Source organism: Alligator sinensis, unplaced genomic scaffold, assembly GCF_000455745.1.
Source record: "Alligator sinensis unplaced genomic scaffold, ASM45574v1 scaffold1577_1, whole genome shotgun sequence".
In the NCBI taxonomy this organism is placed as follows: domain Eukaryota; kingdom Metazoa; phylum Chordata; order Crocodylia; family Alligatoridae; genus Alligator; species Alligator sinensis.
Window position 1 is genome coordinate 14,532 of NW_005843335.1, and position 23,663 is coordinate 38,194.

At 57.7% G+C, this 23,663-nt stretch overlaps 1 protein-coding gene across 1 annotated transcript in view; it reads left to right on the forward strand.

Annotated features, from left to right (window-relative positions):
• Positions 1-409: 409 nt before the first annotated feature.
• LOC102384570 (ephrin type-A receptor 10-like) overlaps positions 410-23,663 on the forward strand; it is a gene marked incomplete at its 5' end in the record, with an annotated part of 32,393 nt that continues 9,139 nt past the window's right edge. The window contains 9 exons of the mRNA XM_025194889.1: positions 410-565; positions 1,105-1,446; positions 1,928-2,101; positions 9,196-9,320; positions 12,674-12,836; positions 14,403-14,511; positions 15,939-15,994; positions 17,255-17,380; positions 18,954-19,139. Coding sequence (XP_025050674.1) covers positions 410-565; positions 1,105-1,446; positions 1,928-2,101; positions 9,196-9,320; positions 12,674-12,836; positions 14,403-14,511; positions 15,939-15,994; positions 17,255-17,380; positions 18,954-19,139 — 1,437 coding nt within the window. The remainder of the gene's footprint in view (positions 566-1,104; positions 1,447-1,927; positions 2,102-9,195; positions 9,321-12,673; positions 12,837-14,402; positions 14,512-15,938; positions 15,995-17,254; positions 17,381-18,953; positions 19,140-23,663) is intronic.

Consider the following 23,663-nt stretch of genomic DNA (forward strand, 5'->3'; position numbering starts at 1 on the left):
TGAAGCCAGGGGTAGCTGCTGCTGCCTGGGGTGGGGTGGGGTGGGGGTGGCTGCCTCCACAAGCAGGAGAGAAGCACAGCTGGGTGTAGCGGTGCCGGTCTGGGCTCGCATGAGTGAGACAGCACAGGGGAGCAGGTACAGCGAGCCTGTGTGCCTAGTCCCGCAGTAAGTGCATGGCAGCATGTGGCATGTGCTCGCTTGCAGCCTGCCTTCTTCACAGACCTTCCTGGAGGATCAAGTCTGATTCTGCTGTGACCTGGTGCACGGAGGGTTAGTGCCTCTGGCTGCTGCTTTGAAATTGCCTCTGCCCTGCCTGCACCCGCAGTGGGCAAGCCCCTCTAAGCTGGCTGCTGGTTTCCATCACAGTCTCTCCTTCTCTCTTTCTTTCTCTCTCTCTGTCTCTCTGCAGCCTGCCGCCCTGGGTTTTACAAGCTGTCACCCCGGCTCACTCTCTGCACTCCCTGCCCCGAGCACAGCCTCTCCCGCCAGGAAGCCGCCACGTTCTGCACATGCCAGAAGAACTACTCCCGGTCCCCATTGGACCCGCCGTCTGCCTCTTGCACCCGTACGTCCTGTACCTGAACTCCCCTAGCAGGTGCATTGGCACCTGGGTTCCAGACAGACCCCGGCGCTTGCCTGCTGCCTGCTCCCTGGGGAGGTCTCTGGTGGTGTCATAGCACAGGCAAGGTGCTAGGCACTCCTCATGCATGCTGCATAGAGCTCCCAGCCATGGGAGGCCTGATGTCAGGTGCTGTTGGGGACAGCAGGCATCATCATCCTTCGGGGGACCAGGGTGTGCTGGGCTAGCCCGTGGAGAGCACTGTCAAGTCGCTGGCTTGTGTTGGGCTTGGGGCCAGCGGGGATGCCTTACACCTGCACTGCGTGGCTCAGAGCCTGGTTTCTCTGGCAGGGAGGGTGTTTCTGCTACACTCCCTGCCTGTGGCCAAGGGCAGTGCCTGGCCTTGGGTTGCTGCTTGGGTACTGTAGCTGACCTCTTGGGGTCCGGCTGTCACGCGTGCATCCTGGATCCTGGGCCAGCAGGGTGACAGTCCTCCACTGCTGCAACCGGCCGTCCCAGTGACGGGCTCTCTCTGCTTCTCCCAGGCCCACCCTCGGCCCCACGGAATCTGGTCTACAGCCTGAAGCAGTCAACGCTGGTGCTGGAGTGGAGCGCGCCGGCTGACCTAGGCGGGCGCAGCGACATCACCTACAGCCTGCTGTGCACGTGCTGTGCCGCAGTGCCCCAGGGCCTATGTGAGCCATGCGGCAGTAGCGTGGGCTTCGTGCCGCAGCAGGCGGGGCTGGTGGAGCGGACCGTCACCCTGGTGAATCTGCTGCCCCACGCCCACTACACCATCCGCGTGGCGGCCGCCAATGGCGTCTCTGACTACAGCCCTTGGGTGCAGCAGCAGTACGCCGAGGTGAATGTCTCCACCGGCCTCACAGGTAAGGTTGCCATAGGCTGCACTCCCCTCTCGCTGCCCCCTCTGTCTCTCTCTGTGGGCAGGGTCTCGGGACTGGCCTCTTCTGATGCAGGAGTGAAGCAAAGACAGGTTCCCCATGCCTCAGCAGCACGGCTGGTCCCAGGAGTAGGCGAGGGTCGGAGGTGGCATGCCAGTTTTCCAGGGGCAATTGCTGCAGGGAAACGTCCATCCCAGGGGGGAGCTCCTTGCTGCTGCTTCTCGACCCAGGTGGGGAGGGCTCAGGGCTCTGTGGGGAAAGCCTGCCATCAGGCATCGTGTCCTGCTTCTCCCGCTGCAGCTGCCTTCCTGGCGTGTCTAAGGGAGACGGCTGGTCCCCCCAGCATCCCTGTAGGAGCTTTCTGCTGTCTTGGCTTGAGAGGTTTCGCGCTGATCTCATTATGATCCTGCTCCCACAGCTGAAGCAAATGCTCTTGCTCCCTTCGCTGCTTCTCCTCCATCCTCAGGGCGTCCCTGGTGGCTCTGCTCTGGGGACGCGGTGCCTGGACTTGCCCAGCTGGACAGTAGTCACCTCTTCACTGGCTGTTCTGTTCAGGGCAGAGCCTCTGCTCTGCTTTTATTCCTTGCTGTTTGGTGGCTTGGCAGAGAAGAGGCTGGTGGTGTCCAGGCTTGCTCTAGGGGTAAGTTCACTCAGGAGCTGGGCAAAGGAGGGTGGGCCACAAATGCTCCCACTGGGGTTTCCCAATAGAGGGTGCTGAGACTGGGGCCAGCAAAGGCAGCCATCATTCCTGCCAGCTGCCTGGTGCTCCATGAGAGAGGAGCCAGTGCAAAGCAAGGGGTTCCTCATGCCCCCCGCAGATCTTTGCCTCTGTGGAAAGCGGGCGCTCCTGGGAGGGCCCCGACATGCATCAGTGGTGCGTGGGGAAGGCAGGCAGGACTAGGGGGTAATGGATCCTAGGAGCCATCCAGAGTCAGCGCCTCTTGTCAAGCGGCTGGGGCTCTGGTGACAGATGGCGGCACAGGAGAAGCTGAGCCGCTGACTCCCAAGCAGCTCAGGAAGTTCCTTGAAATGCTTTGATTTCTGCTGCCGAAATTGGCTGTTGTGTGCAGGCGCGAACGAGTGGAGCTGCGAGGTCATTTGTGCCGGGCTGAGGTTGATCCTTGGGCGATCCGCTTCCTTCTGCATTGATGTGCTGCTGTGCAAAGCAGAGGCAGTGATAATGAGCTCGTGGCCTCTGCAGGGGAGGAAACAAGGATGCTGCCCCCAACAGGGAACTGGCGAGCCTGCCACGTCCTCCCAGCACGGGACCCCCTGCCTGGGTGGGGTCACTGCATGGGGTCAGAGCCAAGAGCAGGAGGATCTCTAAGGCAACATTCAAGAGAGAAGGAGCTGTCCTCTATTGTGTTTGCAGGGGGAAGAGAGGATGCTCTTAAGTCTGTGGGATGCAAAATTAATACTGTGTTTCTTCTAATCCGGCCTCAGCATGGGGCTAACGTGGAGCGTTTGAGGCACGCGGCGCCGTCCCTGGCAGCAGAGGCGCTGCATTAGCCATGCAGACGTGCGTGGCGGGGCCGGGTCATTGGTATTCTCGGCAGGCGCCGGCTCCTCTGGTAACGGGCTCTGAAATGTGCTGCACGGGGGTGATACAGCAGCGGTGGCTGAAGTGTGCTCCGGTGGGCTGGGGCCTCACCGGGCACCTGGGTGCTACCCACAGTCAGCCTGGCTTGGCCTGGGGGCTCTTCCAGCCTGCCATCTCGTCCCCTTCCCTGCAGCCTCCCTGTAGGCACCTGTGGCAGAGGGAGAAGCACCTGGCCGGCATTCATGGACAAAGCTCCCTCCTGGGTTGGATTAAAAGCAAGGCTCTGAACTGTAATTATGCTGCTCAGTCTCTGCCAGCAAGTGGCACTTACTAACGAGCAAATTCCAGAGCTCTTGTTATTACCAGCACGGAGGCAGGAGTCAGGACTCCAGGCTCTGTTCTGGGCTCGGCCCCGGTTCCCTGAGTCCTTTCCCCCTCCCCTTCCCCGTGTCTCCGGAAGCCCGACAGGGCTGACGACTGGTCTGGCTGGGATGAGGTAATGCTGCTTTCCCTGCCACTCACCTGCCAAACTCTTGGCTGGCATGACTCAGAGGCACAGCGTGACTTCGGCCGCGGGTGAAGGCAGTGCTCTGATCCGCAGCCTGAGAAGCTCTCGGGATGCTAGGTAAACCCACATCTGCCCCCAGTCTGGGCTTGCATTCGGAACCGGGCAGGTTTCCAGGGCACTAGGCATTCCAGGGAGCCCGGACGTTGGATTGATGGCTCATACACAACAATGAATGTCACCGCCTGGCATGAGCTGCTGCCAATTCACACAAATTAGCAGGTGTGAATGAGTGCTGGTGCCTTCCGCTTCTGCCGCGGTCCCCAGGTCATCCAGGCTCTGCTGTCGGTGGAGCATTTGCAGTCTTTTCAGGGAGTGATCTTGCAGCTTGAATCATGTCTTGTGCCTTAGTTTTGGCTCCCTGGGGTGCCAGGCTCCTGTCCCTGTTGGGGGAGAGGTCTCGCCCGCATCTCTGCTTCGTTACTTGTCCAGCGCAGCTTGACTCCCGCCTGCGTTCTCTCCGGATGTCAGACAGAATAGAGACAGACAGAAAATACCTGGGGAGAGCGAGGTTATCCACTGCAGATTTCCCCAGGGGCTTCGCTCCGTTCTTTATCTGTTAAATTACACACGAGGCCTTCCTTTGCACAGACAGCTCCAACGCTATTAATTCTCCTTCGGTGCTGATCGGAGGAGTTCCCCTCGGATTCCAGCAATTGCTTTTCATAGACTTTTTAATTCTGAAAACCCCTTGTTAGGTGCCAGGGCTTTCTGAGGCTGACACCAGCCGGGGAGAATTTCCAGCCAGGACTGGCTGAAGTTCTTTCCTAGCAGAATGGATAAAGCCATGCTAAACCCACAGCCGTACCCAGGTGGGGGATTAGCTGTGACGGCTTGTCCTCTCGTGCTTCTTACAATGCAGGGCGCCGAGTTCTGTGCCAGGATGTGGTGCCGGGGACTCAGGCGATGTACTGTGTAATAAGGAGGATGTGGAGCAGGTCCCTTCCTAGGCCCTCCTTACCAGCAGAGAGGAGTTGAAGCCTCAGTGTCTGTTAACTGCATCTGGCTGTTAGTTCCCAGCAGGAGCTAATTTCAGAAGTGCCTCATCTAGACCATCGTGGAGGGAAACTGAATCCCTTCGGCTGTGGGCTCTTTCCAGTGTCGAGGGGATGAATGCCTGGGGCAGCAGGCGGTTGGGTGGTCCAACCCCTGCCTGGCAGCTCCTTCTGAAGGCAGTCACTGGTAGGGCCCAAGTAAAGCAGCGTCCTTCCCTCCACGTGTGGGATCCCGTAATTGCGAGGCAGCGCTGTGTGCTGGCCCGGAGAGGGCTGGGCGACTGGCTGCGCGCTTGTGGCCAGGAGAGCATGACCTGGAGTTCAGCTGAGCCCCCGCATGGCACACCCAATGCAGCCTTCCTCAGTGCTGCCCGGGCAGCATCCAGACGCCTCTGTTTTAGATCGCACTACGAACCCGCATGAGCACCTCCCTGGAGGTTTTGTTCAGCTTTGCCCTTTTCTCATGACTAGTAGGACGCCCGAGACTTCCCCGGCTCTGGGGACACATGCCCAGTGCCCCAAGGCCATAGGGAAGGAGGCTGACTTAACGTGGCAGGACTTCTGAAGGAAGCAGCTGAGCTGTCAGGATGGGGGTGAGCCACAGGGCCTGGATAGAGAAGCCCCTGGCCTCTCGTGGGTGCCCTCCCAGTGCAGAAGGTCAGTCTGGCTCCATCATCAGAGAGCAGGGTGGGTTGGGCATCCCAGATCTTGGTGCTGTCTCAGAGGGGCAGGTGGGCTAGCTGAGGCCTTCCAGTCCCTGGTGTGCCGTGACCCTGCCACCTCCTTTTCCCCCAGCCACTCTTCTGGCATCCTCGTACTCCCGAGGCCCCTGTCCCAGCCCCAGCAATCGCCCTGTGCTCAGATGGGAGACAGAGCCCCAGAATAGCCGCTCCAGTGATGCAGCACGTCACGTTGGCTGAGCTGCCTCCCCCAAACTCCCTGGAGTAGGCACTGGAGGCAGCTAGTGCAGCAGCTTCCCCCTCGCCAGCCTTCCCTCAGCAGAGAGGCTGCCTGGAGCCCTCCGGTTTATCGAGGACATCTCTCCCCATCTCCGGCTTGCCTCCGCGTTTCAGGTACCCTGGATTTCCTTGGCAGGCGGATGAAGCGAGAACACCTATTTTTATGCCATTGCTGCTGGTACATTTGTTAATTAAGAGGAGCAAAGCGATGCACGATGGGTTGGAGTTTATGAAATCAGGCAGGATGGTGAATAATTTAATGTTTGCTTTTTCCAAAGAGCGGCAGCGTTTGGGGAGTTTAAAATATTGATGGGAAAACATTCTAGTAGCAGCAGGGGCTGCTTTATAGCCCATGCGATACCCACACTTTTTGGATTTCAGGTGTCTGTGCTTGGCGCTCCCTGCCCCCACCCCCTTGTGCATCTGGCATGCTTCGCGGGGGCTGCGGCCCTCGAGTGAGGGACCTTTCCCTGCGGGAAGAACAGGCCTGATTAGCAATAGCAGTAATTAAAGGCAGAGCAGAGGTGGGGTTTGCGTGGGCAGCTCTGACTGTTAAACAAAGGCAATCTGACTTTTTCCAACTTGTTTAGAACGGGGGAAGAAGCCCAGGAGCAAGCCAGCCTCCTTCGCGGGCGGCAGCACCGAGGGATGCAGAAGGCAGCATCCAGCGATCTGTCTGTCTGCAGGGACGCAAAGATAAAAGGTGCCTCATGCTGGGTGCTGAGGGCTTGGCCCAGGGCCTAAGAGCAGACCCAGCAACAAACAGCAGCTGAGACAATGCAGCGTTGCACTTCTTCCACCGAAGCCTTCCTGGCTGGCGTTCTCCCGGCTGCCCCTGTACCCGTACCTGGAAGCACGTGTATTTGTGCAGCTGTGTACTGGTAAAGCTGGCAAAGAAGTATCGTGACTTCAGCTAGGAAGTGGGAAGATCCCTTACCCCAGCAAATGTGCTGCCTCAGTTTCTGGCGTCACAGTCAACGCCTCTCCTGCAAAGGCCTTGCTGGAACAGCACGGACCTGATGCCAAACCTGTCTTGCTAAGCACTCGTCTCTGAGCTTCCCCCAGGGCCTGAGGGCTCGCTGCCCCTCCTGTTGGGCTTAGCACAGCAGCTATCAGCGTTTCTGGTGCCCCCCGGACAGTGGCTGCTTCTTCCCAAGGTGCAGGGCACGCTGCTCTGTTGGATAGTGGCTGGGTGGAGAGCACTTCATCAGCCGCTTTATTGGCCCCCGTCTGCATGTCTCAGGCTAGACATTCATCGCATGCTGTGCTAGGCTGTCCGCAGCTCGGCTCAGCTCGCTCGCAGGTTTGATTGCTTTTTATCACTGCAGAAGCTACAAGGGCCTGACCTCTGCGCAGGGCACGAAGCAGCTGGCAGAAGCCTGGGTCTTTCCTCTTCTTTGCCACACGTCAGGCGGATTCCAATTGTCGGCCCAGGGGCCCGGTTAGTGCCAATTAACAGCACCGCGGGAGGCTAATGGGGTAATAAACAGCTGAACTCCGGTCTCCATCGTGTGCTGTGCATTCCCAAAGCAGCCCTCGGAGCCTGCGCGGAGGCTGTGAGCAGAGACCGGCGAGCTGTTGCTGGAAACACCACCCTGGTTGGGTAGCTTGCCACAGACCGCACCGAGATCAGCAGTGATCCAAGGCAGCCGTTGACAGTGTGCCGAGGCATGCCAAGTGCATTTCCCCAACACTGGGAGCTTTCCCGTGGAGCCCCTGGGAATCCTGCCCATCACCCTGCGTCGTGAATCGCAAGATGATGAACTGCTTCGCTGAGCCTGGGATGCTCCTGGGTTCTTAGCCCCCTCCGTCTCTCCAGGCCAGGGTTTCCCATGCGCTGAGGGTGATCCGTGGGCTCCAGGAGCTGGTTTGTTTCCCCTGTGACTTCCCACCACGGCCTCAGGAGAGGAACAGCTGTCACCCTGATCTGGACTGTGGGTCGCAGAGGGGGGTTGCCTTGGTCCAGAGCCACACGTGACAGCAGAGCGCAGGGCGTTCCTCCCCGTTCTGCCCCTGGCGCCCTGGTTTGTGGCTCTGGAACTCAGTTTTGGAGAGCAAATGCGATGTGGCTGCTAAGGATGGTGTGCGGGGGCCGTGTCTCACCCTGGCCCACTGCCTTTGCCTCGGAGGCCCCTCTGGCACCGCTTGTCAGGGCGGGAGCTTGCACTGGGTGACGTGCTGGTGCTGCTGCTGTAGGTGACGTCCCTTTGCAGCTTTACAAATCCGTTCCCTTTCCTGTGAAAAACAGACTTCCCGTTCCAGCTCTGGCCAGGGAAAGTGCCCTGCAGGTTTCATACCTGTCCTTTGTCGGGCATTTCTCTGGCACCCTCCACCATTATACCCAAGCCTCTCCAATGCCATACTCCCGTGATGGAGGGCAGACCTGGGGCCACACGCTGGGACAGGCAAGAGATGCCCTGAAGCCATGTGCCATTCACCCCCACTCCTGCAGATAGGCAGCAAAGACCAACTACCCCCTGACGTCTCTGCCCGCAAAGTGCAGCGCTCACCTAACCCGAGTGACTCAAGGGACGTTACCCCTGCCTTCCCATGGACAGTCTGTGGCAGAAGTGGGCACAGTGGGGTTGTGAGGGCAGAGCTGGGAGGAGACTTCCTCTGCTTCAGAGCTAGTTTGGCTGCCTGCAGAGCCCCACAACGCAGTGCCACTGCAGGGGGGCAGTGCCAGGAGGCCTCAGGCCTGCATTTACCAATGGCCTTTTTAAAGGGAAGTGCTGCATTGTCGAGACCATGGAGCGCACGGATCCCTTTGCCTTAAGCCACCACCAATTGAGCACAGCCCCAGAGGGGTTTGGAGTCGGCTCTCCAGGCCTGCAGAGCCCTCTCGTGTCTGCGGTCTTAGTTCGAAAACCAGGGGCCTCTGATTTTGTGCCACTGCCTTGTGCTGTATTGCAAAGGGTTGTGGCTGGAGCAGAGATGCCAGGGGCAGGGCTGTGAACTGCTGCTCTGAGAGAGCTCGCTCCTCCACTGAGAGTCCATGCTCTCGCTGCTGCGGGATGGAGCTTGCTGGTGTCTCTCCAGCTTGCCCTGCTGGTGCTGGTGCCACAGCTGGCAGGGCCCAGTCCCGAGGGACAGCAGGGTTCCCCTGTGCTCGTCAGGGCTCCGCAAAACCCCTCCTGTCTCTGGGCTTCTCTCCTTGTGGCGCCGCATGGCCTGGGCTGTGGCTTGTAGGGAGGGTGACTTTTACCAGAGGGGCCTGGATTTGCAAGAGGACAGGGCAGTGGCCTGGGTCCCAGTGACTGGCTGGCACCCTGGGGCCTCTACCTCCTGCTGGCTGGCACCAGGGGAGGATGCAGGCTCCCGATGGGAACAGGACCCCGTGCACCACCTTGCTGTTGGGTCCCCTCTCAGCCCTCCTCCGCTTTGTCCCTTGAGAGAGGCCGTGCTCCAGGTGCCGACCACTGCTTTCCGCTGGGCCTGCTGCCTGTGCCTTGAGCTCAGTTAACCAGGGGCAATTGCTGTCTGAGCCCAGGCACGGGCTGTGGGTGTCGTCCACCCGGGGCCTGGCCCTGCCGGGATGGCACCACAGGACGTCTGTGCACGGAGCAGCTGCATGGCCAGATGCCGCGGCGGGCACCGCTTTGCTGGGGTCAGGGGAGCCCAGCTCTGGGGCAGTGCTGTTGGTGACCTGCTTGTCTCTTCTCTCTGCTTTTTCAGCGCCATCTCTTGTCACTGACATCCGCACTGATAGCATTGACCAGAAGAGCATTTCCCTGTCCTGGCAGGAGCCGGGCTTCCCGAGCACCAATAACACTGAGTATGAAATCAAGTACTATGAAAAGGTAGAGTCTTTTGGAGACTTGTTCCCTGTGTTTCCAGCCATCTCCTAAAGACTCCAAAAGAGACATTATTCCCCTGCTCCCCACCCCGGGTGCCTGTCATTGCCCATGCTGCCTGCACGCCCTCCCTGCCTTTGCCGCGAGCTGCTTGCATTGGAGATCCGCGGGAGCGTAGACACCTTTGTGTGCCTGTGCGTGTGCGCATGTGTGCAGTGCATGGCGCCGCAAAGATTTTATTGGCGTGCATTCGGGATACTTCTGTTACTTACAAGTGCCAATAAAATCTCGATTCCCTAAATCACCCCCCCTTCCCCCCCTGCAATCTGTTTGTGTGCATTTCACAGTGACTTAGGTTATTTTTAGTGTTTATTTAATTAGTATTTTTCTCTCTCCCTCTGTGCAGCCAGGTTGTGCCAGTACACGTGAATCCTAATGTATATACCTCCCAGGGAGAGAGTGAATTTAATAATGTGGAGTGGTTTTTAAAATGCATCTCGCAGCTTTCTGTGAAGGCTGTTAGGAGGCTGAGGTGTGGGACCCTGCAACCGGCCAAGCTGCACATGAATTGCCTCTGCTATTAGATGAGGGATGTTCCCAGTCTCTCACAGGCTCAGACCTTGGCTTTTAGCACTGATGCCTCGCCAGATATTAGACCTCAGGCCTCTTGTTAGCGCAGGGCTGGTTGCCATTGCCTCGGGGGTTTTAGGCCAGTGATTTGCAGTGGCGGGGAAAGCAACAAGCATTTTTCCTGGTAGTGTTTTAAAGTACAAAATGGCAGCTGTTTGATAGATGCTGTGGGGTTTGCGTGTCTTCCCCGGCTCTCTCACTAATAGTTTTCCTTGTACTGTTAGCCAAGCTGAGCTTGGCTCTCATCACTGAGAACTCTTGGAGGTCAGGTGAGGTCCCGGATGGCTGGAAAAGGGCAAATATGGTGCTGCTCTTTAGGAAAGGGAAGGAGGAGGATCTGGGAGATTGCAGACCAGTCATCCTGGCCTCTCTGCCTGCAAAGGTCTTGGATTAGTTCATCAAGGACTCTACTTCTAAGCACCTGGATCAGAAGAGGGTGATCAGGAACCACCAGCATGGATTTGGCAAGAGCAAGCCCTGTTCCATCCTGATTTCCTTCTAGGGCAAGGTGATGGGCTGGATGGGGAGAGCAGTGGAGGTAGAGTATCTTGTCTTTGGCAAGGCTTTTGACACTATCTCCCATGTCATTCTCATTAATATGGGGACAGGACAAGGAGCAATGGTCTTAAATTGCCGTAGGGGAGATTTAGGCTGGAGATGAGAATGCACTTTTTCACTAGGAGGGTGGTTCAGCACTGGAACCGGCTGCCCAGAGAGACTGAGGAATCCCGCTCCTTGGAAGTGGTTAAGAGCAGGGACGACAGACACTTGGCCAGGCTGGTTAGTCAGGGATGATCCTGCCTCAAGCAGGAGGTTGGTTTAGATGTGACCGCCTGAGGGACCTGCCAGCCCAGCTGTGCTGCAACTCTGTGAAAGTCAAGTCAAAATCAATAAGGTTTATCACACGGTTCTGCAAATGAACCCGTCCGTCTGTGCTCAGGCCCGTTATGAAACTCATCACACATCAAACAGGCTGTGCTGCGTGCCAGTGCCATGCTGGAAACCAGCCAGCCTGCAGCAGATGCGTAGTCTCTGGATCCAGACTACCTGCTGGAGTACAGGAGAGGGATGTGTTGTGAGGGCGGGCGCTGAAACACGATGCCATCCTTTCTTAGCAAAAGGCTGCCACCAGGAGATGCTGGGTGACATTAGCTACCAGCCACACCGCCTCCAGCTCGAATGGCGAGACTGACTCTGCAGTGCAGCAATTGCTTGCTTATAAGTGGAGTGATCTCAGATCTGATCCCAGAGTGACATACCCCACATCCTCTGCACATGCATGCACCCATACACACACGTACCCTGCTGGCCTGCTGTGGGGTGGAAAACAGGCAGTGAAACCCCTTTCACCCCTGTCTTGCTACATGTGCTGTCACTGATCTTGCAAGGTGCCCAACGAAAAGCACCCAAGGCAGGGCCCTGGTGCAGCCCAGCTGGTAGGAAGGTGGCAGACGCCCTCACCCGGAAGCAGCCAGGTGCGGAGCACAGGTCCCCGCGCTGCCGGCACACAGCGGCTGCACATCTCTGGAGCGGGGTCAGAGTGGTATCTGGTGCTGCGGGTACTCTCTGGAGGCGCTGCAGTGGTGCACAGGAGCACCCCTCCTGCTGCATGGAGACAGAGCTCCTCCCTGCTGCCTCGGCTAGACAGTCCTGTCCATCCCAGCACCTTTCGTTGTGGAGGGATGGACGCAGGGACAGACCATGAGTGCTCCTGGCCCCTGGCCTCTGCACCGGTGGCAGTCACGGGCCTCCCGAGAGGAGCTACTGCCTTCACGCAGGGAATGCCAGGGGCTGAATAGACTTCCCCCCATCACACCGTTATGGGTTCCTGGAGCAATCACATCTGGCTGTTTGCAAACACCCAGCAGCATGCTGCTTTCTCAGAGCCACCCCAGAGGAGTTCACCACGGAGACAGTTTTCCTGTGACCCCAGCACGCTGGGAGCGAGCCATCCTCCAGGCTGCACAGGTGGCCTGCTGGGAGCTGCAGAGCTAGGGCAGTGCCAGACCCCAGGGCAGCTGTCCTCATGGCCAGCTGGCTCCTGCTGATGCTGTAGGAACATATTGGGTCCCCTCTAGGACCTGCGTTGTGCATGTCGGAGCAAGCATTGGATGGAGGGGATACAGGTTTAGTGCTAGCTCCCAGTGCTGGCCCACAGGTGCTGTGAAGGAGCAGGGGTGCTGAGGGCTGTTGAGCTGGCTGTTGGCTCCACGCAGTGCCTGGGAGCAAATGGGCTTACAGACCCTCAGTGCTGGCTCCTGGCTGCCCTGCCGTGGACAGACAGCGCTGTGGCGGGGTGCAGGGACCCATTGCAGGCTGTGTGTGCTGCTGTTCCTGGCCGAGTAGGTTGGCGAGTGCACGCGCATGTGCATGTGTGTGTGCATGCCGCATCCCTCGGCTGCCTGGAACCTGCTCACGGTTCCAGCCCTGGTCCAGAGGGTGGGACTGCTGCGGGCCGGATGGTGCTGCTCTCAAGCCCCCACAGCCATCAGCTGGCCCAAATGGCGAAAGACCCCAGGGCCTCCTTTATGCCCCATGCATCCCCAGCCCACCTGCATCATCTTTACCCCACTCCTGTTCCAGGTGTTTGTGGTTCGTGGAGCCTTGAGGAAACTCCTGACGTGGGCAGGCACGGAGGCACCGCGGCCAGGCCAGGCAGCAGCTGCGCTGGTCTGCTCCGCGCAGTGGCGGTTGTCCCACTCAGGCTCTGCTGTGTCGTCACGTTGCAGGATCAAAGGGATCAGAGCTACTCGACCGTGAAAACTGCGGCAACTGCCGTGACCATCCAGAACCTGAAGCCGGGCACCATCTACGTCTTCCAGATCCGGGCGTCTGCTGCTCAGGACTATGGGAACTACAGCCCTAGCATCGAGGTGGAAACCCTGGGAGAGCGTAAGTGCAAGCCCGTCAAGGCTGTCCTGGTTCTTCTCCCTGCAGCAGCCTCCATGCTGAGTGCATTGCCTTCCTGTTAAGCAGGGCCTGGGCCCTTCCTCCAAGCTCACCCTGGCCCCCTCCATGCAGGGCAGAGACTTTCCTAGCTAGCCCCGGCTGTGCTTGTCTAATGTAGAAGCTGCCTTTGGAGAGGCACTGGTAGCAGGGCTGGACCCAGCCCCAGAGGAGGGCAGCCCCATCCTGGGCGGCACAGGCCTTCTGCCTGCACCACCCAACCCCTGTCCTGCTGCGAGGGACCCGTGGCAAAGAGCAGCAGGTGCCAGCCAGGCCCTCGGGGCTGTTCTGGTGGTGTCGGTCTGTCGGGGCCCTAGCGGATGTCACTGGCTAGAAGGTCTCGACAAGAGGGTTGGTTTGAGCTAAGTCACCCACCCGGAGTGGAGACGCGGGCCCAGAGATGGCTGGCTCCATCTGGATCTTGCCGATTGTGTTTAACAGGGCTTTAAATTGCATCCGTTTACCACACAGAAGGCGTTTGCAGAATGAATTGAATCCAATAAAATGTTTTATATAGAACATAGTTATCTAAAACCTCTGTTTCCAGAAGAAGGAGAGGGAAGGATTAAGGTGACGAAGGGAAACCATTGGCAAGCCATATATTTTAATACATTCCCCGCCTAGACATGGGAATATTTCCAGAGAGCGGAACGAGGAGTTTGTGCTGCGGCTGAGAGCTCAGGGGATGACTGGTATTGTCCTGTGCTTTAATCGGGTTGCACCAGCTCCAGCTTTCAGCACTGAATGGGAATGTAAATCATAGGAGTGATGAGAGGCAGTGTCGCGCCTGCAGAAAAGGCTTCTCCAGCTCCTTGCTGAAGCGGGAGGCGTTGTCTTTGCAGTCAGGAATTCTGATCTGGGGCTGGGAGAGGATTCTCGGGGCTGCAGCGAGAGTGTCAATCTGAAGCACGTTGAGAGCCTTGCCCTGAGTGTCACGGCCTTCGGTTTCTTAGGCCCAGATCCCAGCTCTCAGTTGCTGAAAGTTTTGGTGGGGGGGATTTGCCACAGGGTATTGCAAGCCCTGAAACACTGCTGCCTTGTCCAGCTGCCTCCCGCTAGCAATTCCCTCCATCCAGCGGGCCCAGGCCTGACGTGACCATAGCGCAGTAGCAAGGCAGTTGTCTGATGGCGTGTGGCCGTCACACAAACCCGGGTGGGATTCTCCTCCCCGCAGGTGCAGCAGGGTAGGATCAGACAAGGTTTTCTGCCCACCGAGAACATGTCCCAGGGGCCTGCCGTGCCTCTTTCTAGGTAGCTGATGACGCCAGAGGGAGGGAAGCCTGAGAGATGTTCCTCCTCCTGCTCTTTTATGTGGACAACCCCACTGTCCTGTTCCCATCGCAGGCTGAGTCCAGATGAGGGGGTGGTGGGGGAAGGATGCTCTGCCCTGGCTCACGTGCCATCATGCTCTGCGATCACATGCCATCGCGGGCCCTGCAGTAGTGCCTAAGGCCTCAGCCACTCCAGCACCCGGCCCCCTAAGCCTGACCCCTGTGTTGCTTCACTCGGTAGTGACGGTGGCTTCGAGCGAGCAGAACCCAGTCATCGTCATCATCGTTGTGGCCATCGCTGGGCTCATCGTGCTGGTTTGCATGGTGATCGGGGTGATGATCTGGAGGAGGTAAGCCACCCATCCTAGGACACACAAGGCTGTAGCTCTGTTGTGCCTCTCTGCCTCCTGGCGTGTCTGACCCTGTGAGCGCAGCTGAGGGAGAGCTTCACCTGCCCCATTTACTGCAGCATTTGGAGAGCCAGCTGCACGACCACGCAGGCAAAAAACCACTGCACTGGTCCCAGTGTGGTCCCTGTACTGGTTGAGCTGCAGCTCCCAGCTCTGGGGCTGGCATCATCAGACTCCCCTCCCGTGGGTCACCCACAGACATATCCCACGTGTGTTGAGATGGTCACAGTGGCAAATGCTGGAGACAGTTGCTGGGTTTTAACCCTGAGAAGGTGGCTAGTAGTTCTCAGTGTCTCCTCCCTGCCCTGTTCCCTGCATTGAGATGCTGCTGTGCAGTGGGCCAGGGCCGGGTGCTGAGCGCCAGAGTCCTGCGCTGCATGGGGAAGGCGCTGAAGCAGATAATTGTGCTATCGCTGGCGCCACTCATGCTGGTTTCTGTCCCCACTTCAAGGCTGCTAGTGTGGGCGTGAGGGTTCGCAGAGACGTCTCCATTCATGTGCCAGATGTTTCAGTTTAATGGGCTGTAATTTTTAACTTAAAAAGAGGAAATTGAACCTAAAACGAGGAAAGGAATTTACAGTGGGAAACGCTGAGGAATCAAAAGGCGTTGGCAGGTGCCCTGCATCATGTTGCCCCTGAAGTGCAGTCCTCGCCTGCCGGCCTGTCCTGCCCGGCGGTGGGGAGCAGCGAGGGGGTCTCAGGAGGTGATGGGCCTCCCCTGCACATAGTGCCTGGTCCTTACAGGTTCAGCGCCTGCTTCCACAGAAGCCCACAGGCGTTTTGCTTTTGAAATAAGCATGGGATCAAGTGGAGGACGGGCCAGTTGCGCGGAGCTTCACCTGTCTCTTTGTAAGGGAGACATGGTGATGGTGTAGAAGACAGAAATGTGGCTGGGTGTGAATTCCTTCTCACAGTGTCTCTGAATGCACCAGGCTGTGCAAAAGAACTGGTGCCCACAAATGCCTGGTGGTGGGACAGCCCTTAGTGTGGCCTGTCCAGGGCTGAGAGAGGCTCTCCCCAGACCCTCACTGTCCCCCTGAGCCAGAACTTGCCTTGATGTCACTGCCCAGGGAGGATTTGACCTCTGCTCATCGGCTTCTGGCACCAACACTCATGGTCCATGTCTCTTGCACACGGGGCATCCCCATGTGCCCCCGTTCACGCAGCTGTGAGTTACTACCTCCCAGTCTCAGTAATTCCCTGCCACTGGGGGGTGGTGCACAGAGGTGGCAGCACTGCCCAGTGTTGGGACCTGCCTTGCCTTGGCACTTGGCTCCTTGTGTGGGTGTGTGCCAGGGGGCTGGCCAGCACCCTCAGGCCCCATATCCCACCAGAGACTAATGCCTGGCTGTTCATTCTTCTTGCAGACAATGTGGGTACAGCAAAGCCAGCCAGGACGGGGATGAGGAGCTATACTTCCACTGTAAGTACTGTTTACTGTGGGTACTTTACTGTTCTTCATAAGTCTGCTCCCTGCAAAGCAGCCCTGGATGCATCCTTTGGAGGGGCTGTCATCCTGCGACAGCCCGGAGCAGGCCGGCGCAGCGCTGCACGGCGCTGGAGAGACAGCTGGTTTGACAGCTTCATAAGACAGCATCTGTCCTTGTGGTGTGCAGGGTGCTGGGTGAACATGGAGATCACCAGGTGGTGGGAAGAGAGGGGGCGTATGCATGACCCTGCCAGCTTCCCACACGTGAGGATTCAGGGATGCGGCTGCCCAGGGGACACCTCTTTATTACCAAGCGCTGATGATTTCATAGGCAGCCTTTGTCAAAGGAAATTCAAATGTCAGCCCAGTCAAGTGCATTGGATTCCCGGTGCTAACAGGCACAGCGCACAGGTGATCTGCTCCCTGAAGCATGTCAGAAGCAGTGGAGCCCCTTGGCTTTTCCGATAGGCTTTAGGCTGCTTTGGGAGTTCCTCCCTTGCTGCTGAATGAGGCTCGGACATTTGTGGAGGGTTTCCCGCACAAAGCAGGGCATGCTGGGGTGTAGCAGCAGGGGCTGCCGGCAGCTTGTGCACTGCTGGTGCCTTAGTCCCATCCTCGGATATCAGCAGCATGTGCAGGAGAGTGCAGCAGCTGTGTGCTCAGCGGGTGGTCTCTGGACTGTGCATGCTGTAGTCGGGGGCTTTGTCTTCCCTGCTGGGCCTGGCCCCCCAGGAGAGCACTGAATGCCCATTGAGCTGGGGCAGAAGCTCAGGCAGATGCTCCTGGATGTGTGGAGCAAGGCAGACTCTGCTCCTTTGACTGGGAACAGCCTTTAGCCTCCCTCTGTCTGGAGATCTCAGCTGGCAGCTGCTAGCAAACCTGCCCCAGCTCAATCCAGCAGCTCTGGTGGCAGCACGGAGCACTGTGCCTCCCCAGACACCCCTGGGAGAGGCAGCCTGGGTCCTGGAGATGGTGCCACAGAGCATTGGTCTCTGTTCACTCGAAGTGCATCGGTGCCTCTGGGGGATTGTGCACAGCTTCCCCCGAGCTGCTGTGCCCAAGGGAGAAGTCTGGAGAGGGAGACTGGCCTGAAGGCAAGGCTGGGATTAAGCACGGGGGACTGCAGGTCTCTCGCTCCCAGTCTGCCCAGCCATGTCACCTGGAGCTGGGGAGCCAGGAGCAGCAGAGTGGGGAGGAGAGGGCGCTGTGTGCCCAACTCACACTGCCACTGCTTGTCCCTGCTGTGTGCCGCAGTCAAGATCCCCACGCGGAGGACATACATCGACCCCGACACCTGCGAGGACCCCATGCATGCCGTGCACCTCTTTGCCAAGGAGCTCGATGACGCCAGCATCAAGATCAAGAGGATTATTGGGACAGGTACGTGCTCTTGTTGGGAGGTGGGGGGAGGGCTGCAGAGACCTCGTTGGGGGCAGCACTTGGATGAGGCCTGGGACACCTGTGTCACCGAGGCTTGGGGACCCGTGAGCATCCAGCAGGGGGGCCTACTCAGTGTAGACGTTTTCTTCCCTGGCCCCATCCAGCCCCTCGGGAAGCCCACGAAACCCTAAGCTGCTCCCCTAGGCATGTAAGCAGGACCACACTGGGGCACACCTCTGGTCCACCTTGCCAGGGGCAAAAGCAAGTGCTTCAGGGGAGAGAAAATGTCCGGGGCGTGTGTGGAGTGACCCATCCCCTGCCAGAGCCCCCCTCGTCTGCCCCCAGTGGTTTAGGGCTGTCTGAGACTCCCCTACCTCCCCGACTGCTGTGTGTCATAGCACCCCATGGGCCTGCCCTCCGTGAATCATCCCTTTTTGAGCCCAGTTCTGCTCTCTGCTTTCCACAGCAGTGAGTGAACCCTGTTCTGTGTTAACAAAGTGCTTCCCTGGTTGTTTTAAATTAGCCTCCTGATACTTTCAGGTGCCCACCCCCGAGTCATAGTATTGCAGGCCGGGCGAGTAACAGCTCCCTGCTGCCTTTGTCCACACCCCCCTGACTCTTTAGACTCTTTCACATCCCCCCTCAGCCTTCTCCTTTCCACACTGAAGAGTCCCAGTCCTTGCAGTCTTCCCCCCTACTATCCCACCCACCTCCCTGGGGCTTCCAGCTTTGCTCTTGTCCAGGGAGAAGAGTGTGTGGTCGGTTAGGATGTGATCCAGGCCTTTGACTCTGTGTCCCTGGTTGCTCTCTGGGGCAGAGAGAGCAGACAGACATGAGGAGGGGCTCCCTGGGACCATCGGCAGTTCTCTGCTTCTAGGCAGCACCAGAGATTGATGTATAAATATGTTAACGTGCTGATGTATTGATTTCCATCAGCTCTGCTGCCTAGGACTTAAAAGCAAATTAAAATCCCTTCTCCAGGCCCCAGTGCTTTAATCGCCAAGGCCGGCCCACGCTGGGAGAGCCGTGCTGCTCTGGGGTTATTTCTCCAAATCCTGCTGGGAAGGGAAGGAAAGGCAGAGGGAGGACAAAGCCAGCAGTTTCGGCATGGAGACCAAAGACTGTCAGACACGGGCGGGGGCGAGGGAGTCTTGGCAGTCGTCTGAGCAAGGGCCCAGAGCTGCTCTCCACAGGGGAAAGACAGCCAGCTAGGAAAGCTTGTCCGGCATGGTTTGCACTAGTCTCCCAGGTCACCGCGGGAGGGGCCTGACTCCCAGCACAACCCATCCAGTCCCGCTTTGTCCCATGTGGGCCTTGTACACTGAGCAGTGTGTCACCTTCTGCCAGAGTCCTTGCTCTGGTCAGACATTGCAGCCTGGCTTTCCCAGTGATGTTGAAGGTTTGGGGAAGACCTAAATCCAACCTGCTATAGGAGCATCTCCTTTTCTCCTGGCCTGTGACTAACAATGGAGCAATCCGGCCCCAGCTCTTGGGAGTGCAGTGCATAGGCGCCATTGCAGGGACCAGGACGTGTCTGCAGGCTCTTGGTAACTCTTGTCTCCTCGCTGCCCAGGTGAGTTCGGGGAAGTCTGCCGGGGCTGCTTGAAGCTCCCCAGCAAGCGGGAGCTGCCGGTGGCCATCCAGACCCTCCGCGCAGGCTGCTCGGACAAGCAGAAACGCGCCTTCCTGGCAGAAGCCAGCACCATGGGCCAGTTCGACCACTCCAACATCATCCGCCTGGAAGGCGTCATCACCCAAGGTAGCAGCACTGTGCACCACGGTGCAGGGGGGGCATGTGCGCGGCACCTCCAAGGCGGTGAGGCTCCTCTGCCTCTTGTGGTGCTGGGAGGTGCGGGTGCTGAGTGCCTTAGCATGAGCTCAACAAAAGCATGGTTTTGCCAATAGCAGCTGGGCCTCTTCCCCTCAGCCCCCCAGGAGCCCTGATTGCTGATTAAATCCCCCCTGAAGTCCCCCAAGATGCTGGGTTTGCCACGGTGCTGTGTCCCCGTCCTCAGTTTAGCCTGAAGAACCCTGCTAGCAGGTGCTACAGCCGTGTTCACAGTGAGATGAGGCCTCTCAAAGTGCTTGGGCGGTTGATCACTGAAACATCCCAGGGCGCAGCTGAGATCGAAGCATCTGGTGGGGGGCTAGGAGAGAGGGGTCCTCACCTCTCTCACTCATGGTGGAGGTCTGAGAGTGCGTGTGGCTCGCAGCAGGGACCAGGGAGCTCTGAACTGTCCGGCTGCCTGAGCTCCCTCTGAGGTTTATGAGCACAGGTAATGAGGGGGAGCAGGACTCTCAGCTCCCGCTCTGTCGATAGGGACAGCAGGCCCCAGAGGCACAAGGTACAGGCAGTAGTGCACGTTTGTGGTACATGCAAGCTGCTGTGAACACGGGAACCTGAGAGGGAATTATTTAATTAGAGCAAATGACCACAGTGCCTTCCTGACCTGTTTCCTGCTGATGCCAAGCAGAACCACACGTGGCAGTCGGGAGACAGTGCCAAGGCAGTTCCAAGGGGCCTTGTCACAGGCCGGGTGGAGAGATGGCCTGAGGGTCTTGAGAGCCCGATAGCAGCAGGGCGATGCAATCAGACAGGCACTCTGTGTCCCCACGGTGCTGCCCCGATCAGCCGACACGAAGCCAGCTATGTGCTAATAGGGCCCCATCAAATGAAATGGTGCACTCCCTGAGCTGAGCCCGGCAACAGCAGTGCTGCCTCGTGCACCGTGTGATTTAAAAGCAATTGAAAGCAATAGGCCCATGGAAGAGCAGGAAGGATGCCAATTGTTCCCTTAATTACCCGCCACACCGTCTGGGTTTTTAATGCAGCAGCGCTGGCCTGGCAACAGGCTCGGGCAGTGGCTGGCGACTGGAGAGGCCATGCGATTGCTCCTGGAAGTCTGGCGCGCGTCTGGTGGCTAATTGAGCGTTTCCATAGAAGCTGATGGACCGGGTCTGTCAATAGAGGGGTGCCTGTGTGCTGCTCCCTGCCCCTGGGCGGCTGAGCTCTGTGTGCGGTGGAGGAAGCTGCTGGCTAGTACCCGTGTACGCCCAGAGACGGTTGTGCCACTGTCAACCCATGTGTTTCACTGGGCATGTAACGTGGCACGCCTCAGCGGTGCTCTTCATGGCATCACAGCTTCAGCCCTCCACCTCTGGTCAGACAGAGTGTGGACAGAGCCCCTCTCAATTCCTCCGCACAAAACTCATCGCTGCCCTGCAGGCAGATCAAACATCAGGATCAGGACCAGCCGTCTCAGGGAATCAGGCCCTGGGATGCTGAGCTGAGCCTCTGCATGCAGCTCAGACGTGCTGAAATTAGTCCCCTGATGGTCAAGTGCATAAGTACTGTCATAACAGACACTCCATCATTCATGCCTCGCTGTCTGCCAGTCCCAGTTCTTGCTTATAAATGCAATCCGCATGCCTGCTTGTCCTCTGCCTCTGATGCTGCCTGTCTCCCCGTGTGTGTGCGTGCATGTGCGTGTGTGTAAACTGTGCCATTTCCATGAACAGCTCCATCACGGGTAATTATATCATCAGGAACCCTGATTGCCCACTCACACTGCCCTTTTGTGATGGAGGAGTGAAGGGCCCTGTGCCCTGAGCAGACTCACCCCTCTCAGTGCGACCGCTTGAGGAGATAATGAGCCTGGTTCAGAGAGACAGACCACACGCCTGCAGGAACCTGCCTCCTCTGCTTGGCAGACACGAGGCTGTTTCAAAGTAGAAGAAAGTCCTCGCCCTGATGGCAGATATATCTCAGGGTTTCCCCAGTAGCTCTGGTTCCCATGGTTGCCAGCACAGCCCTGCAAAGCAGCTTTTTAAACCCCAGAACCATGTGCCGTGTTGCAGTCTGTGCACAGAGGTGAGGACACCCCCTGCTTTGCTATCCAGAACACAGGCTCTGCAGCTGCGTGCCTTGCTCTGAGTCCTGCATGTCGAACCTGGCACTTGGCTGCATTACAACACTTCTGTTTGAATGAGCCCCAGGTCGCACTGTACCACTGCTTTGGCTTCACCTTGCTGGACCAGTCTTGCCAGCTGCAAACATTCTCAGCAGCGTGGCCACATTTGTTCCCAGATCATTGAGGGCAGTGTCAAGTGTCATGTCATATTTGAATACTGGGGAAAACTCTCACTAGGAGGGTGGTGAAGCACTGGACCAGGCTCCCCGGAGAGGTGGTGCAGTCTCCATCCTTGGAGGTTTTTAAGACTCAGCTCAACAAAGCTGTGGCTGGGATGTAGTTGGGACTGGTCCTGCGTGGAGCAGGGGTTGGACTAGATGTGACTCCTGAGCTCCCTTCAGCCCTCCTTGTCTATAATTCTGCGTGTTGCATTGGTCCATGAAGAGCCCCTCTAGAAACCTGCCCGTATGAGGATTCGCTGTGGATGACCACCTTTTGCCCAGCCAGTTCTTCACCCCTGGGACACGTGCTTCACTGGCGTTTGGCTCTGCATGTCCTGCGATACCAAGTCAGGATGCCTTACAGAAGTCTAAGCAGTCCATCTGTCCAGCTAACTCACGGAGGACGAGAGCAGGGCTGCATGCCATTAACCTGAGCCGAGGGACCTTGATTCAGTTCCTGCCCCTCGCTCCTATACCAGCTGGCTTGCATATAGTCACTTCTCTGCTTGGGGTCGACACAGGCCAAGCCCCCCATCATTCGCTGCATCCCCTCACTTCCCTTTTAGAGCGCTGGCATCACCCAGGAGCGTTCTTCCAGCTTCCTGGAACTTCCCCAGGGTCTCCAAGACCTATTAAAAATGAAAGCCGGTGGTCCAGAAACCTCCTCAGGGCTCTGGAGTGCAAGCTGCCTATTTAAACATGTTTATCTCCAGATCCTTTCTAGTTACTAATGGACTGGAAAGTACAGCGTCATCTTCATGGGATACATCATTCTGCAGCTTTCTTCTGCTACAGAAGCGTTTATTGAGTATTTCTGCCTTTTCTGTCTCATTTTTACTGTCTCTGTCTAGCAATGGGCTGGCACTTTTGATTCTAGGATTACTTTCGTTTCTCACAGATTTTTGAAAAACTCTTTAGCGAGGCCTCTAGCTGCAGTGCTTCAGAAAGGCCATTTCCCCAAAGCCGAGGAAAATTGAGTGAAATCGACTGGATGGAAAAGTGTAGGCAGAACAAGCGCGACTGAAAATTGGGAGTTGTGTTGGAAGAGTTTGTTAGAGGGCTGAAAAGCCACAATTGCACAATCAGGAGAGAGGACAAAGCTAAAAGCCTGTCTTGGTTGAAGGGCAAAGAGAAGGCTGCCGTGAGAAATTAAACAGCGATGTATAAGAAACGGCGGAGAGAAGAGAATTCAGATAAACCAGGGGTTGTGAACCGCAGAAACGTGGCTGAGGGAAAGTAGGGCACCAGGGAAAAGCCCTGACTGGCAGGGAAAGGACGGCGAGGAGCTATCGGCATCCAATTAGACCTGCCCCGCCAGCCTCTCAGCACGACTGCACCAGCTCTGCAGAGGTTGCACGTGGGCTCTTTACCCCCTTGGCTGCTCCAGCAAAGCCCCCACCGAGGAGGCGTCTCTCAGCCTGTGAGAGAGAGACAGGCCAGCTTGTCTCGGCCGCCGCTACCATGGGCGCTCTGCAAACCCAGACCGTGGGATTCACCAGCGCCCGTGTCTTCCTGGACTCACGGACGCCAGCCCAGCCCGCTGTAAGGCCCCGTTACGATGCAGACAACGGGTCAAGCCTTCCTCGGGAGGTGTCATCGTTCAGACACCAGGTCACCCTGCTATAGGGTCCCACTGGGATCTGGGCACCTGGTCAACCCAGCGCAGGGCCCTGTTAAAAGTGCAGAGGCCGGGTCTGCCTCCCATACGGCCCCATTATGAACGCAGACACCCAGCTGGCTTGCTGTAGGTTGTAATCTGGACAGCAGCTCTGTCCCCCACTTGGCTCCAGGGCGCTTCCTTTTCCTTTCTTTTAGCAGCTATTATAGTTTGATTTTCTTCCCCTCCTTTTGCTTTCCCTTTGAGCCTGGCTTGCCCGGTCCCCTGCTTTCACCTGTGGCATGCAACAGGGTGCCTAATGTTTGGGATGTTCCTTCTGGTTGTGGGTGAGCGGATATTTAGGGAGGTCATGCAGCGCCCTGCCTGTCGCAGCCCTGAAGGGCCCTTCCTCTCCCACACTCCTGTGCCCGTGGCTCAGCCAGCAGCTCCCACCTGTATTTCTTCAGCCTTAGTTGGATGGGAGCAATGTCCGTGCCTCAGAGAGAGACGTTGTCGTGACAAGTTTACCAGGCCTTTGAGCCGTTAAGGGAAAG